General features: G+C 49.8%; 1 protein-coding gene and 1 pseudogene across 1 annotated transcript in view; both read left to right on the top strand.

Annotated features, from left to right (window-relative positions):
• Positions 1 to 575: 575 nt before the first annotated feature.
• LOC102499119 (THAP domain-containing protein 6 pseudogene) lies at positions 576 to 1,279 on the top strand (annotated as a pseudogene).
• A 10,972-nt stretch (positions 1,280 to 12,251) lies between these two features.
• Positions 12,252 to 15,428, top strand: part of LOC102487211 (tumor necrosis factor receptor superfamily member 14-like) — a 7,408-nt gene continuing 4,231 nt past the window's right edge. The window contains exons 1-4 of the mRNA XM_027765425.1: positions 12,252 to 12,349; positions 12,765 to 12,930; positions 13,525 to 13,627; positions 14,171 to 14,281. Coding sequence (XP_027621226.1) covers positions 12,339 to 12,349; positions 12,765 to 12,930; positions 13,525 to 13,627; positions 14,171 to 14,281 — 391 coding nt within the window. The 5' untranslated portion in view covers positions 12,252 to 12,338. The remainder of the gene's footprint in view (positions 12,350 to 12,764; positions 12,931 to 13,524; positions 13,628 to 14,170; positions 14,282 to 15,428) is intronic.

Here is a 15,428-nt window from a genome sequence, read left to right as displayed (position 1 = left end):
CACACACACACACACACACACACACACACACACACATACTCAGCATGATTTTCAAGCTGCCAGGTCCATGACGCAAACCATGGCCGGCAATGTGGGAGTCTAACACTTTAACTACCCTGACACCTGCTGACCTCTGCCATCAAGGCTCTCTACATCCTTGTTGGACACCGGTCTGCTGGTTCTATCAGTGCTTGAGTGAGGACTAGGAAACTTCCTGTGTTTGTGCTTTGAGAAACCGCTCCTGCTGATCCTGTGGGTGTTCCCTGAGTTACTGTGAAGCTTTGCTGTCAGGTGAACACAACATTATGATTGTCGCACCTTCTTGGTCAATCGAGCCCTTCATCGTGTTTAGTGACCCCTTTCGTACTGGGTCACATTCCTTTTTCCGATGTACACTTTGTGTGCTATTAATACACTCTTAATCGGTGTTTCCTGTTTAATCTACGTGAATCTTTCATTTAGGATGAATTTCTTGTAGACAGCATGTAGTTCTGCAGTCCGCCAGTCTATGCCTTAAGATTGGAAGGCCTGGACCACTTCCATTAACATGTAGACCCTTGTTACGCTTCCATGACTAGTCGCTATCTTCACTGCTAACTTTCTGTTAGGAGTTGCTAAAACCATGGCCATTGGACATGCATCTCACTGTTTTCTAAATTCCAAGTTAAAAGGACTGACATTGCATGTATTCCCCACAGATAAAAATGTCAAAAGAAAACGGGTATTAGAAACGGAAGGAGAGACTTGATGTGAACGCTGCAGGCATTTGGGAGTCTATAAAAGGAGTCATGTTATATTCAAGACACTTTCAGAAGACATATTTTGACAGAAGAGCTCCAAATATCAAACTCAAATGGAGTTATCCTTCGATCTTTGATTCTCCATATCACTTACAGGGAAAAGAGAAAAACTAACTTCATTGTAGAAAAATCTTCACCCTCAAAACCCTTCCAGCCACAAATCACAATCACCAGCTAGTTGGTACTTCCTCACGTATTGCAGAATTGCAATCCCAGTTCATTTCTGAACACAGCTACAGTGTAATGGACAGGCCAAAGAAACTTACACATAAATTAGACCATGTGATCAGTGAGCTAGAGGATACCAAGGAAGGTCTACGGAATGTTTCAGACTGAGAGAACTGTTTTCAAGAATCACCGAGGAAGACAATCAGGGAATTAAAGGATGACTGTCTGATCAATCAAGAAACAGCAAATAGCTGGATGCTTTCCGTTGGGCGTGTTGTCAGGAGAATATAGAATGAGACTATGTTTCATAAAATAATTAATGTTATGTCTACCTAAAGTTGACACTGGTACAGCTCTTTAGAAAATAATTCTTATTTACCAGGACCAGTAGTTGGTGTAATGGCTATGTCGCTGGACTCACATGTAGTCGATTGCGGTTTGAGTCCCAGACCCAGTGGTTTAAACTCATGCCGGGCATGTATGCGTGCGTGCCCAAGATCCCGAGAGGAGAATGGAGAAGGGATTGTGGCACGGCCATCCCCTCCAGGGGGGTGATCTCTTGCTCTCTGTCTCTCTGTCTCTCTCTGTCTTTCTGGTGAGCGCATGTGCCCTATAGAAAAAAACCTCTCCAAAAAAATAAATAAACAAGAAAATAATTCTCATTTATCATTGCTAAGTAATATCCAACATTTAAAATGCTTCTTTAAATCCTCTGGAGCATTATACATTGAAGTTGTTATTCATACTCTTTTCTTTTTTTATTATTCTAATTTATTTTATACATTCAATTGTTGTATATCACTAGTTTGTAAAATGAATTACCCAACATGAATACACTTTACACAAGTCCAGTTGAAGATACCATACGTTATCATCTACAGACAATCTTCCATTTCTGTGTCCCCTAAGGGGGACACAGTATCTTCCCTCTCTCATTGATTCCTTCCCCCCCCCCATTGCCATACTCTTTTTGAAGATGTGCAAAAATGTGTGGTAGTGGGACCAGTAAATGGCATAATGGTTACATTGTGGACTCCCACATAGTCAACTACAATTCAGGTCCTGTATCCGGCAGCTTAAAACTCACACCAGGAGTGTGTGCGTGTGTGCCCAAAAGCCCGAGAAGGGATTGCAACATGGCCATCCCCCCCGGGGGTGATTTCTCACTTTCTGTCTCTGTGTCTCTCTCTGTCTCTCTGGTTGGATGCACATGCCCTATAGCAAAAATCTCCCTTTAAATAAATTAGTGGTAGTTCTCATGTTTTGTGTGACTTGTGATAATTATGTTTTTATAAAACCTAACTCATGCCAGATAACAATGTTAAGATGTTAAAATTAAAATCTCAAAGAAATTCTGCGGGACTAAGGAGAGGATAGCAAATCAGCCACATTAAACTATCACAGAAAGAATGGGACACATCTTTAGCAGCGTCACATTTTTGGCATCAAAGGAGTACCTTTACTTATATACGCTTTATGGTAAGTATGTTGAATTTTACTTTAAATGTATTTTACTGTAAGATAGAATTCACTTATAATACATATCCAGCTTAGATCCAATCCAGGGTACTTCAGGTATAAATATTACTGAAGACCTTTTTATAAGGCTTCCCATATTACTGACTTGGAGAATAGCACATGCTGAAGATCTGTTGGCTTTTTAAATTGTTCAGAGCCGATTTATGAAGACCCATCATGAGGTCTCAGTTCTTTGGTTCAGTACATCATTCTTCCTCCTCGCTGGAGGCACTGATGTAAACCACAATAGCTTTAAAAATGAAAAATAAGGGTCACGGGAACCAGCAGTTAGCATAATGGCTATGTCACTGGACTCCCACGTAGTCGACCGCGGTTCACGTCCCGGACCTGGTGGCTTAAAACTCACGCCGGGCGCGTGTGCGTGCGTGCCCAAGATCCCGAGAGGAGAATGGAGGAGAAGGGATTGCGGCATGACCATCCCCCCTGGGGGGTGATTTCTCGCTTTCTGTCTCTCTGTCTCTCTCTGTCTGTCTGGCGAGCGCACGCGCCCTACAGTGAAAATCTCTCCAAAAAAAAAAAAGGGGGTCACAAATCTTATTTGTAAATAGGTGGTCGCTCTGACAGGTCTGAACATTTTGTTTCATGGCTGTTACTTCATTATAAAGGTATATCTTCAATATCTGAATTCCAGTGCTAGCTGAAAACTTTTTCTGTTATGCAGAGTTTTTCATTTTGTTTTTATTATTCTACATTTAAAAAAAAAAACATTTAATAGCTATACATCATTTGGTTTATAAAGAGAATTTCCCCAACACGAAATACACCCCAGACCAGTCCAGTTGAGAATACTATACACATTATCATCAATAGGTAATAAACCATTTCTGTGTCCCACCAATGTCTTGCCTCTCTATTTTTTTCTCCCTGATTTCCTTCCCTATGTTCTTCCCTTCTCCCGCCCTCCTTCCATACTGTCTTCAGCGTCCATAACTATTTTCTCTGCTTTTAAGTCCTCCAATCTTTCAATCTCTACCATAGAGTGCAGACAGTTGGTTATATATTAAGTGGAAACATACAATATCTTTCTTTTATAACCTGGCTTGCTTCACTCAGCAATAAATCTTCCCTATTCAATCACTTTCTACCTAATGTCAGGGTCTTCTTGTTTTTTTATGACTGAATAGTATTCCATACAGGATATGTCCCACACTTTTTCAATCCATTCATCTGTTCGTGGACATTTGGGTTGGTTCCATGTTTTAGCGATCGTGAATAATGCCACAGTAAACATTGATGTGCAAGTGCTTTTATGACTAAGCATTCTCCTGTCCTTTGGGTAGATACCCAGGAATAGGGTTGCTGGGTCACATGGTAGTTCTATTTGTAGGTTTTTGAGGAAACTTCATGTTGTTTTCCACGATGATTGGGCCAATTTACACTCCCACCAACAGGGTAGGAGAGTTCCCCTTTCACTACAACCCTGCCAACACAATCATTCCTTGTATTTTTCATCTTTGCCATTCTGACAAGGGTTAGGTGGTATCTCATTGTGGTTTTAATCTGCATCTTCATTGTGATGAGGGATGTTGAGTATTTCCTAATATGCTTTTTGGTTATCCATATGTCTTCCTTAGAGAGACTTTTGTTCAGCTCATTTTCCCAACTTTTAATTGGGTTCATCTTTTTCTTTCCTTTTTTGTAAGCCACTTGAGTTGCCTGTGTACTCTGGTTATCAGTCCCTCATCTGAGGCATAGTTTACAAAAATGTATTAAATATGTGCTTCGTTTTAATAAGATAAAATTATTACAAAAATAACTGAGGGGTGAAGAATCCATTATTTATTTTTAAATAAAATATTTTCTTCAGTAAAAAAAAAAAAATCCATGATTAAACGTGAATGGGGAACCCACAAGTGGCATGGTGGTTAGGGTTACTGGATTCCCACATGGCTGACTGCAGTTAGAGTCCTGGACCTGGAGGCTTACTTTCTCGCTTTCTCTCTGTATATATCTCTGACTCTTTCGTGAGAAAAATTTAAAAAAATAATAATAAAATTAAATTTGAAAACATGACTAGGTCGATAGATGATGCAGAAGACAGATCAGACAGATGGCAGGCAGCTATGCAGGTGGATACAGTCAGCAAGGATGGAGGCCAGCTGTAAAATAGAATTCGAACATAACTCATAAGTCAACTGACTGCCCTATTCTTGTTTAATCATGGAATTTTTTTTTACTGGGAATATATTTTATTCTTTAAATAAATCATGGATTTTTCACCCCTCAATTATTTCTGTAATTTTATCTTATTAAAACAAAACAGGTATTAAATACATTTCGTTTTTTTCTCAAATTAATGAACTGTTATGTCAAATAAATACAACAAGCACACTAAAATAGACGAGGATGAAATAAAAACGAACTCAAGAAACTTTCCACAGTATTTGCACTACAGACCCTAAAACTAAGAGGGGAAAAAAAGAGAGCTGCTCGGAAATACTGGGCCCTGTGCATTTGGCAACATTCTCACAGTGGCGGCGGCCCTGAGACGACTTCCTGTGTCTTCTAGCACTGAGAAAATGGTGAATATGTCCCGGGTAAAAGAAATCAGGGCTGACTTGTTTGACCGTATTAGTTCAACAGGTACATTCTAGTGCTGGGGGCACAGGACTGAGCAGGGAGAAGGGCCCTGAGCCCTGGTCATCTGCATTCTGCTTCAAGACAGCTATGGACTGAGTCGTGACCCCCTGAATTCATATGATGATGCTCTGACCTGCAATTTGACTATATCTGGAGAGGGGGTCTTATTTAAAGAGGTAAAGGTTAAATGAGGACTTTAGGGTGAGCTCTGGGGTCCTTACAAGAAGAGATAAGGACAACCATGTGAGGACACAGGGAGAAGATGAGGCTCTACAAGGCAAGGAGAGAGGCCTCAGGAGACATCAACCCTGCTGACACCTTCATTTTGGACCTCCAGCCTCCAGGATAGTGAGGTAAAAAACACACCTGTTCTTTAAGCGCCCCCATCTATGATGTCTTGATATGGCAGCCAGAGCCAATTCAGACAAGCCCCTTCCCCATCAGTTTCTGTTGGGTGGATTTTGTTTTCGTATACTCTAGTTCCCAGATATTTCCTGACATTTGATATGACTGATCTATTGTCAATCCTAATGCTATGGGCTACATCGTATCCCCCATCCGCAATCCCTCCAGATTTGTACACAGAGAACTAAATACCCAGTGTCTCCGTGTGGTGTTACATTGTGATACAGGGACTTTACATAGGCAGTTGAGATTAAATGAGGTCATTAAGGTAGGCTGAACTCTGTAAGAACTGGCAGCCCTTGTGAGAAGAGAAAATTTGAACACAGGGAGAGACATCAGGGACACACATACAGAGACTAAAAAAAAGGTGGCCATCTGCAAGCCACGGAGAGAGGCCTCAGGTGGAATCAACCCTGCTGCAACCTTCATCTTGAACTTCCAGTCTCCATCACTGTGAGAAATGCATTCCCACTGTGTAAGCCCCAGTCCTGATACTCGGTTATGGCAGCCCTAGCAAACTAACACAGCTACTCAAGATATTTTTCATTTCAGATTTTATAAGTTCTATATGTTGTATTTTTCTCTTCTTGTTTATATTTTTTCTAAAGATTATTTTTATTTTTTACTTATTATTTATTTATATTTTTAGTTTTGCTATATAACACGTATGCTCACCAGAGAGAGACAGAGAGCAAGAGAATGAGTCATCACCACCAACCCACCGTCCGCAGAGAGGATAGCCACACCACATTCCGTTCCCCTCCCTCCCCTCTCAGGATTTTGGGCATGCACACATGCTAGCAGGATATTCAAATTACTGGGTCTAAGGCTCAAACATTGCAGTTGACATGTGGCATCCAACCTTCCCAAACTCCATGCCATCTGCTGGCCCACTGAAGGTCATTTTTATTGTTCTTTAAGGTCGTGTTCATAATTCAATCATTGCTGTCATTTTTTCAGTCCCTTCCTACTGCGTTTTTTTCTTTTTTCCTCTTGGTCACATTTTCATGCTTAGCACATGGGTAATTTTTTTATTGTATATTGAATGCTGTCTTTGGACTGTTTTGACTATCTGATTTATTTTTTGTCTTCCTTTAGAGGATTTTGCAGTTGGCTCTGACACAGAGTTACTTGTTATTCAGTTTGATCTTTTTGTGCTGGCTTTGAAGCGCTGTTAAAGCAGCTCTGGGTTAGCCTTTGCTCTAGAGATGGTTTAGCCCCGCCATGAAGGACTGGCTTTTCAGGGTCTCTGCTGACAGCCAAGTGATTGACAAGGACTTTCCACTAGGGCTGGTCAAACTCAGATGTCTCAACTCTGTGTGTTCTGGAAGCCATTCAGTATGCAGCATTGTAGAGGCTCATCCTCCAGGGTTATAAGATTCTCCCCACACACCATGTGCATGGCTTATTATTCAGGGAAATTATTATTCAGGGAAGACTTAAGTGACCTTGAGACAGGCTTCTGCAGCCTTTTCTCTGTCTGGCTCTCTCTACCTCTTCTGGGACTCTAATTCAGCATTTTTCAGCCCTGAACTCTTCCTCCAAAACTCTATGACTAGCATGATAAGCCTGGATCCCTATCCCTGCTCTGTATCCAGAATGTAACTCTCAAACAAAGCTGGAATGACTGTGTAAGCTATAGAATTTGTCTCCCTTCTCTTAGAGATTCAGAGCTCCATATTGCTAAATCCCTGAAAACAGCATCCAGCTTTTGTGTCAGGAGGGTAAAGCCATGCTGTGTGACTCCATCATGGCTGGAAGCAGAAGTAGCATTTCCTTTCATGTATGCTTGGGTTGCTTCCAACAGTCTCTGACAACTAAAGGCTGTGTCCGCACTCCCAAACATGCATTCTCACACTCATAGGAGTACATGTGTAGGACAAAACTTTTAAATAGGACTTCCAGGTGAAGCAGTACAGTGATTTAAGAACTTGAGATATTGAACTCCAAATTGCCTTCCCAAACGGTAGCCCCAAAGCTTCTACAACAGAGCAGCCGAATGTCTGTGGGGCTCTCCAGTCCTGGTCCGGCTGGTCCCTTCCTGTGTGCCCACCCTGCCCTGCAGAAAGTGCCAAGCTAGGAGTGCTCTTCTCCAGCCTTCATGTCTGAGGCCACTCTCACCCTGCTGTGTGTTGACCAGCTCAGCTATTTTCTCTTCCTTCTGTCCACACTGACATGTCCACACTGACACTCTCTTCCCCCATCTCCGCAGAAGTTTCCCAGGCTGTAGAACCTGGGGTCTCTGAAGCCCCCTAAGCCTTCTGCAGTGGAGTGATCTGTGGCTCCACACTGGGTGGAGTTTCTTTCCTTGGGTCAGGTGCTCTATTTGTCCATCAAACGAAGCAGAAGAGGATCCCACGTCCTGTAGCAGTGCCCCAGAGCTCTCCCCGAGCTGATCTCAGAGGCGATGAGCGAGGTGGCTCAGCCTCTGGACCCACCTCATAGACCCGGCCCTGCTTTGCTCCTGCTGTGGATGTGCCCTGGGCCTGGTTGCCAGCTGTGGGCCTCAGCATCACCACTGGAAGGTGGGGATATTGGTGGAACTTAGTGCTCTGACAGGTCACTAACCTAGCGTCTTGGTGAGGTTAAGAGAGCCTGAGCTGGGGCCAGCAGGTGGTGTGGTGGTTAAGGTGCTGGATTCCCACATGACGGACGATGGTTTGAATCCTGGACCTGGGTTGCTGAAATTTATACCTGGTAAGTACATGTGTATACCCATAATCCCAGGAGGAGAATGGAGAAGAAGTGTTTGCAGTGTGGACATCCCCCTGAGGGTTGATTTCTCACCTTTCCTCTCACTTTCTCTCTCTGTCTCTCTTCAGGAAGCGCATGCACCCTATGGCAAAAACCTGGAGAAAAAAGAAAGAAGGAAAGAGAGAGCCTAACATTCATAAGGATTGGAGAGTGAGTGTCCCCACAGAACCCCCTCTGAGTTATTATTGCTGCCTTTTTTACCTAAGGGCCATGAGGGCCAACGGGGAAGAGTACTCCAGGCAGAGGACACTGTGTGTCAAGCTTCAGGGATGGAAAGGAGCTGGAATCACCAGGGATCTGAGGAGGTGGTGTGTCTGGAGCCCAGAGGGCAGGAGATGAGCGGGAGGGGCGTGTCTATCCTGGGGCACGCCCTGGTGGGGAGGAGCAGTGCCCGTGAGAGGCACCAGAGCACCATGGGGGAGGGAGATCATGGTGTGAGCTGCAGCAGGGAAAGGTCCCAGTGCTGCCTGGACAGCAGAGACGGAGGGAGCCAGAGAGGAAGACGGGCTCCAGCTGAGGCTCCTTCTTGGCTAGAAGGGAAGGGTTTGAGGAATCTCTGGCCCAGTGGGACTGGAGAGGTGAGTTGCAGGGAGAGAGAGGCAGGAAACTGGACAGGCTCCAAGGCTTCTAATCAGGGTGGGAAGAGACATTTTTCCCCTGGGCAGGAGGTTGTCAGAGGAGGAGGTGGGAGGAGCTTGCTGAGAGCCACTGGGGTCGGCAGGGCTGAGATGTCTCAGATAAGTGGTACCCAGGCCTGGAACTTGGAGGGATCAGGTGGGGGCGTCTTTGAGTTCTTCTCTGAGGGACAGGCTGGGCTTCTCAGCAGACACTTCAGCCTCTGGGAAGTGCCTGCCTGCTCTGAACCTTCTCAGGCCCTCTTTTGAATCTCTGGTCCACTCCCCTCCCCACTCCTTCATATGAGGCTATAGAGTCTTAGCTTTTCCCCTCACCCACCAGCCACACCATGACAGCTGGAGACAGAGAGCTTTAGATCGTGCCCCTCTTCCATGCCCTGCAGCCCTGCCTCTCCAGCCCTCACTTTACAGCAGCTCCCATCCTGGTGACTCTGGAACTTCTCATGAAGCTTTGGAGACTCTGGTTCCCCCACACCACCCTGACCGCTGCACAAAGCGTCCTGAGCGTAGGATGGGCCTGGTCTCAGCCATTCTCCCAGGACAGACACAGCATAATCCCATCCCGGGAGGGATGCCTCACCAAGAGTGGGCCCCAAATACCTCTCTGTGACACTGCTCTACCCACTCCGTGTCTCGGAAAATGTCCTTCCCACCATGTCTCCCAGCAGGCTCCTTTTTCTCTTCCAGAGTCCCACGGCATGTGCCGGTCACTATTCAAGCTCTGGCTATGTGACTTTGGACATCTGCTCTTAGATCCAGCTTCCCCAGTGAGCCATGAGCTGGGAGGGCAAGGGCCGGACCTCTCCTCTGAGCTCTGAGGCTGGCCTTGCATACAGAGTGGAGGGGGACCCCCTAGGGTGGGCCCCAGGACCTACACATCCATCCTCACATCCAGGTCCTAGCACTTTGGTCCCCAAACCTCTGTCTCACTCTCCATGCCCCAAACACTTTCTATCAAGAAGAAAGGACAAGTTCACTGGGGATCCTGGCCAGGCAGTCCTTCAGGGGTTGGGTTGGGTGACCCAGTGGGAGTGGGCTGCACCCTAGAGCCACAGAAAGGAGGTGCATAGAGAGCAGCCAGGGGTGATAGAGAGCACTCTTGGGAGATGCTAGCTTGGGACCCCATCATCTGCCACTGAGCTGGACTGCGGAGAGGCCCAGCCTCAGTATGAGGGTCTCATTTTGTTTTTTGAATTATTATTTTTATTTTTTAATTTTCTACAGGGCATATATGCTCGCCAGAAAGAGACAGAGAAAGGAAGAAACAGGGAAAGTGAAAAAGCAAGCCACCAGATCCAAGACTTGAACCATAAACAGGTATGTGGGATTCTAGTACCTTAATCATCATGCAACCTGCCACCCCCAAGAGTCCCTGTCTTAGTCCCGGTGGTGATACGGGATCCCAACCACATCCAGCCTCATACCCCATTGGCACTGGGAAGGGTGCCTACAATGCCCTTAAATGCCACTCCCCACTCAGGATGAGACACACTGAGTATCTATGGGAAAGATACCTCGGTTTCCCAACAGGAGGTAGGCAGGGGAGTTCCAGGGGAGGTAGGTGATGAGCTGACCCCTGAGAGTTATCCGCTGGGAGTGATCGGTTAGAAGCCCTGGCTCAGGAAAACATCATCCTCGCTTGATCATTCAGTCCTCCCACACCCTGCTGAATGCCCCAGGGAGCTGGGGTCAGGGGACTGGACTGTGGGCAGTGGGGTCTTAGAACCCCAAACACCATCCCATTCTCCCCAGCCTCAGAGGTACCTGCAAGTCATGTCTCTGCCAGACTACCTGGAGATTTAAGTGAATGGAGGATACAGAGGGGCGCTCCTCCCCTTCACTGGGAACTCCCATGATCTCTATGGGCAGGCAGCACACTGCATGAGGAGGGTGCTGGGGCAGGGGATGTGTGAACCTGGGAGACAGTAGATGGCCCCACCCTCTCACAGGCCCTGCAGCCATAGGGAACGGAGTGTTTCCTGGGGGCATCTCATGGGGGCTTGTTTGCCCCGTCCTGCCTATCCCCCATGTTGCCTCAGAATAATGGGTCCTGGAGACGTGGGCTCAAGGACCCAACAATGGTGACCAGCAGGGACCTGCCTCTGGCACTGAGGAAACTTTGGCCCAGCAGGACAGCTCTGTCCCACCCTAAGCTGCGTGAATTCAAACCCACCTGTTCCTCCCCACTGCCCAGGCTTTCCTTCCTAGGATTTTCCAAAGGTGGAATTTGTTAGTGACCTGAGGGACATTGGTGTCTTTGGCTAGTGCCACTCAGTGTGACTCTGCCAGGTAAGAGCCCTCCTGGGGACATTACACTGCCCTGCCTTGTCCCAGTGCCCACAGCCTTTGGGGAGGGACCTTTCTAGTGTGTGGGGAGGTCTGTCCCTGGGGCCTGCTGCGATTGGACGGGCCACTCTCTGGGACTTTCCTCCCACAGATGAGAAGCACAAAGCAGATTGGTACCACCATAACCCGCCCCCCCATCCCACAGACCACACAGAGTCCATCAGGGGCTGGGAGCAGGCTGGGGCTGACCTGCAGAAGGACTGTGGGCAGTCAGGGCTGGAAAGCACTCTAGCTCATGCCTGGGTTGGGCACCCAGCAGCTGGCTTCATGGAGGGGTAGTTCTTCAGTGGGACTAGGGGCCATCTTTGGAGCTAACAGGGGCCTCATCAAGGCGTGGATACTAGACAAGATTGTGAAGGTCCTGCCTGGCCTGGCTGGATGGACAGTCTCATGGAATTGCCTCCAGGGCTCCAGGAACAGGAAGGAGCCAGAGAGGGCCCTGTGCCCCTCACACGGAACTATGGGATGGAATATGATGGGAGTCCCGGAGTCATGAAGGGTGGAGGCGCTGAGATGCCCCGCTAGGCTCTGCATGGTGGTGAACTGCTTCTACAGCCTCCTCCCCCCTCTACAAAGCACCAGACATGCAGGAGCTCCCACCCCAGGAATGTCTGACGTACACACCCTCTGAGGGGACAGCATGGAATGGGAAGCTTTTTGGGGACAGCAGGTGGGGTATGGGTCTAAGCAGCTTCCACATGGGAGACTCGAACTGATATCTAAGCCCACTTCCCACATCAGTGAGATGGCAGCTGGATGTTCCTGCCGTCCTCCTCCAGGGGAGAGGGCATCCCTAGGTGCCGAGGATGGCAAATATTTTCCCCACCTCTTCGCCCCACGGGCGTTTAAGGGTCCCTGCTGGACTTGTGGCCTGGCCCTCACGGAACTGCCAGAAAAGCAATGGAGCCCCAGGCCATGTTCAGGCAGGAGAGGAGGAATGACATCGTGCACTGGGAGGGTTGTGGGGTTTACTTGGGGTGGGAGGAGATTCACCTCATTTCATAACAGTTTGGCAATAGAAACAGGAAGCCCCAACAGCACTCTCTCTGTAACAGCCGCAGCTGGCAGCCTCCGCGGGTGCACCAGGAAGCAGCAGGGAGGCTCTCTGGGCATGCAGAGCAGGTGGGGAGTGCCTGTGCACCTTGGGGCCACCCCTTCCCTAGGACACCAAGGGCAGATGGGACACAGGACAAGACTTGCTCGTCAAGTCCCCTGGCTCCCTCAGTGGGGTGGGTCCCCCCACTCTACCCTCCCCTTGGGCTCTGCCAGCTCAGCCCCTGCCTCCTACTGAGCCCCCTGATGCCCAGTGCAGCCCCACCCAGCAGGCCGAGTCCCTCCTTCTGTCCTTGTGTCACTTCCCTGGGTCCCCTCTCCTGCCTTCCCTGGTGTCGCTCCCTTCCATCCCACCACCCACCCTGGCAGTGGCAGGTCTCAGAGCCTCTAACTTGGAAACTAGAGAGCAGAACTGCCTGGAGCCCAAGCCCCCTCCGCTCTGCTCCTGCCGCAGTTTTGTTTTCTCTTTCTCTTTTTCTTTCAGCCGAGGACAGCAATGGCAGCAAGTCCTGGTGCCAAGGCCCGCTCTGGTCATGGGACCCTGTGAACGTGGCCAAGCTCTGTGCTTCCTGAGGAGGGACATGGCGCCTCCATGGGGATGGGGGCTTTCTCTTTGGATACTGGCCCCCAAAACTGAGGCTCTGAGGCTGGTGAGCCCCCCTGTCCTTCTCTGTCTGTGCCCTGCCCCTTCCCTGTTCATGTGGCTCCTTGAGATCTCCCTCCCAGGCCCACTCCCTGGCCCTTTGGCGCTGTCACCCACTGGGACCTTATCTCAAGCTGCCCAGCTCTCCCAAGCTGACCTTGTTGCCTTTGCAATCCAAACGACAGGCAGGAGCACCCCAGCCCCTCCAGGCCACTTCTTCCTGCCTGCAGCCTTCACCATCCACATCTCAGTCAGGGATAGGTGCTTTGCCCCCCAAGGTGGGATGAGGATACTTCCAGTTTTTAGGCAACTCTTGGTTAAAATCCCTCTGGGGAGAGGTCCCTGGGGATGGCAGAGACTCATTTTCAGGATTCCACATTAATCAAGCAGGAGATGAAGGCGGGGAGAAGGACATTCCCACGCTGTCCCAGGCTTCAGGGATCATCCCAGGTCACCCTGTGAGCTTCCTGGGCTCACCTGAGTCACCCTTCCCAGGGCACTGCCGGCCACAGAAGCTGCTGCTTCCCCTCTACCCAGAGGGGGAGACTGAGGCCCGGGGTGGTCCAGGCTCCTCCTCCCCTTCATGTTCCCCCTCTCCCAGGTGCTGTACCTCCTCCTCCTGGGACCCCACACCGCTGCTCTGCCCACATGCACAGAGGAGGAGTACCCTGTGGGCACCCAGTGCTGCCCCAAGTGCAGCCCAGGTAGGTGCAGCCCTGGAAGGGGCCGGCCCTGTGGGATCCCCTGAGGGCCAGCACTGTGGACCATGAGTGGACACTCCTGCCCTTCCAGCCCTGGACCCCTGTCTTCTCCATGCCCATCACCATGAATGACAGAAAGCCAGGCCAAGGGGGTACAGACAGCAGAGGGCTTGGGGTCCAAGGGTACCAACCCCTATAGCTTGGACTCTTCGCTTACGAGACCCTCACAGCTACACTGACAGGAGGCGGGCCTGGGGACACAGCCAGCCCATCATGACCAGGGGATGAGACTCTGAGTAGGACAGTGCCAGGAACAGGCCTATGGGTCCCATAAGGCCCTACATTTCCAGAAATTTTCCTACTCTCCAAGGTAAGTAGGACATTCCTGAAAGAAAACTGGGACCTGTGTGTCCCTTAGGAAAAGAGCTCAGGTGCCTTTGTGTCCCAGGGGAGGGGTCACACATGTTTGGGGCTCCAGGCATATTGATGGGTGGGCTCTGAGAGCTGGCAGCAGCCCTGAGAAGCTGCCCACCCTCTGAGCTGCAGGGTCCTGGGTGCAGCGTGTCTGTTCCGCGTGTGCCCCCTGCCCCCCGGACACCTACATGCCCCACCACAATGACCGGAGCGAGTGTCTGCAGTGCCACGCCTGTGACCCAGGTAAGATGGGTGACTTCCCCAGTGCCACCCATGGACCGAGCACACTGGGTGTCCCAGCCCTCCCCACCCTCAGGGCCAGGGCAGTGGGTCATGTCCATTCCCCCCCCCGTGGCTCTAGACCAAGGATTGTGGTCAAGTCACTCTTCCTCCAGTGGAACTATGTAGGGCTGAGGAGGGAGGGGAGAAGCCACACTGAGAACTTATGACAGGCCCTCAGGCCTCTCCCTTGTCCCCACCATCTGACAACCCAGGCCAGCCAGAGCCTAGCTGACCCAGCACACAGTGAGGGCCTCCCCCCTGCATGACCAGGGCTGACAGCACATGGGGATCCCAGGACCTGTGCTCCTGGGGGGCCCAGGGTAGGTGGGCTGGGGAGGGAGGACATGAACAGAGGAGGAGGCTGGATGTGTGGAGGCTCAGTGGAGGAATGTGGAACTACTACCTGGAGCTGCCCCCCCCCCAATTCCTGAACCCCCAGCACTGCCCTGAGACAACACCTGTGATGGGGCAGAGGGTATGTGAGACCAGGAGAAATGCAGAGGCAGGGCCAGGCCAGCTGCCCCTCCCTTACCCCATGCTAAGGAGGAAGAGGCTCTCACTTACCACCGCATTTGCCCTCTGGCTGCTCTGGTTTGTACAGAAGGGGAACCTCTCTGATGGGGGTTGGGGAGGGGAAGTATGTGTGAGGATTCTCCTAGGATGAGTTGGCCTGGGGTAGGAACTACTTCCTGGGACCCTTATAGCAGACAGTGCATGACTGAGTGACCTGGCTGGGCCACACGAGGCACAAGGTTGCAGTTTCCATATGAGGCCATACTTCTGTGCAAGGACACTCCCTGGACTCCTGACTCTCTTCTTCATCCTGCTACTGCTGCTGCTGCTCGTTGAAGGTCCTCTGAGGCTCAGACCCTACTTGTCAGACACCTCCAGAATTGTTTTGTATCTGCGTGGGGAGCAGCCTGGCAGGGAGCCCCAGGGGTGGGACACAATCAAGGCCCAGAAACTCACATGCATTAGGCAGCCTGAAATGCAGACCCTGGCCTGCCTGCTCTTGTCCAGCCTCTGCTTGGTTCCTTCCGGGACGGGGCATCTCCACTGCCCACAGCAGCCCAGCAGCCTCTCAGCTCCTTTTCTGGGGTCCCCGCCA

This window comes from Tupaia chinensis, unplaced genomic scaffold (assembly GCF_000334495.1).
Source record: "Tupaia chinensis unplaced genomic scaffold, TupChi_1.0 Scaffold138365_1, whole genome shotgun sequence".
NCBI classification, from domain to species: Eukaryota; Metazoa; Chordata; class Mammalia; order Scandentia; family Tupaiidae; genus Tupaia; species Tupaia belangeri.
Note: the sequence above shows the minus strand (reverse complement) of the source record. Positions and strands in the feature narration are given on the sequence as shown.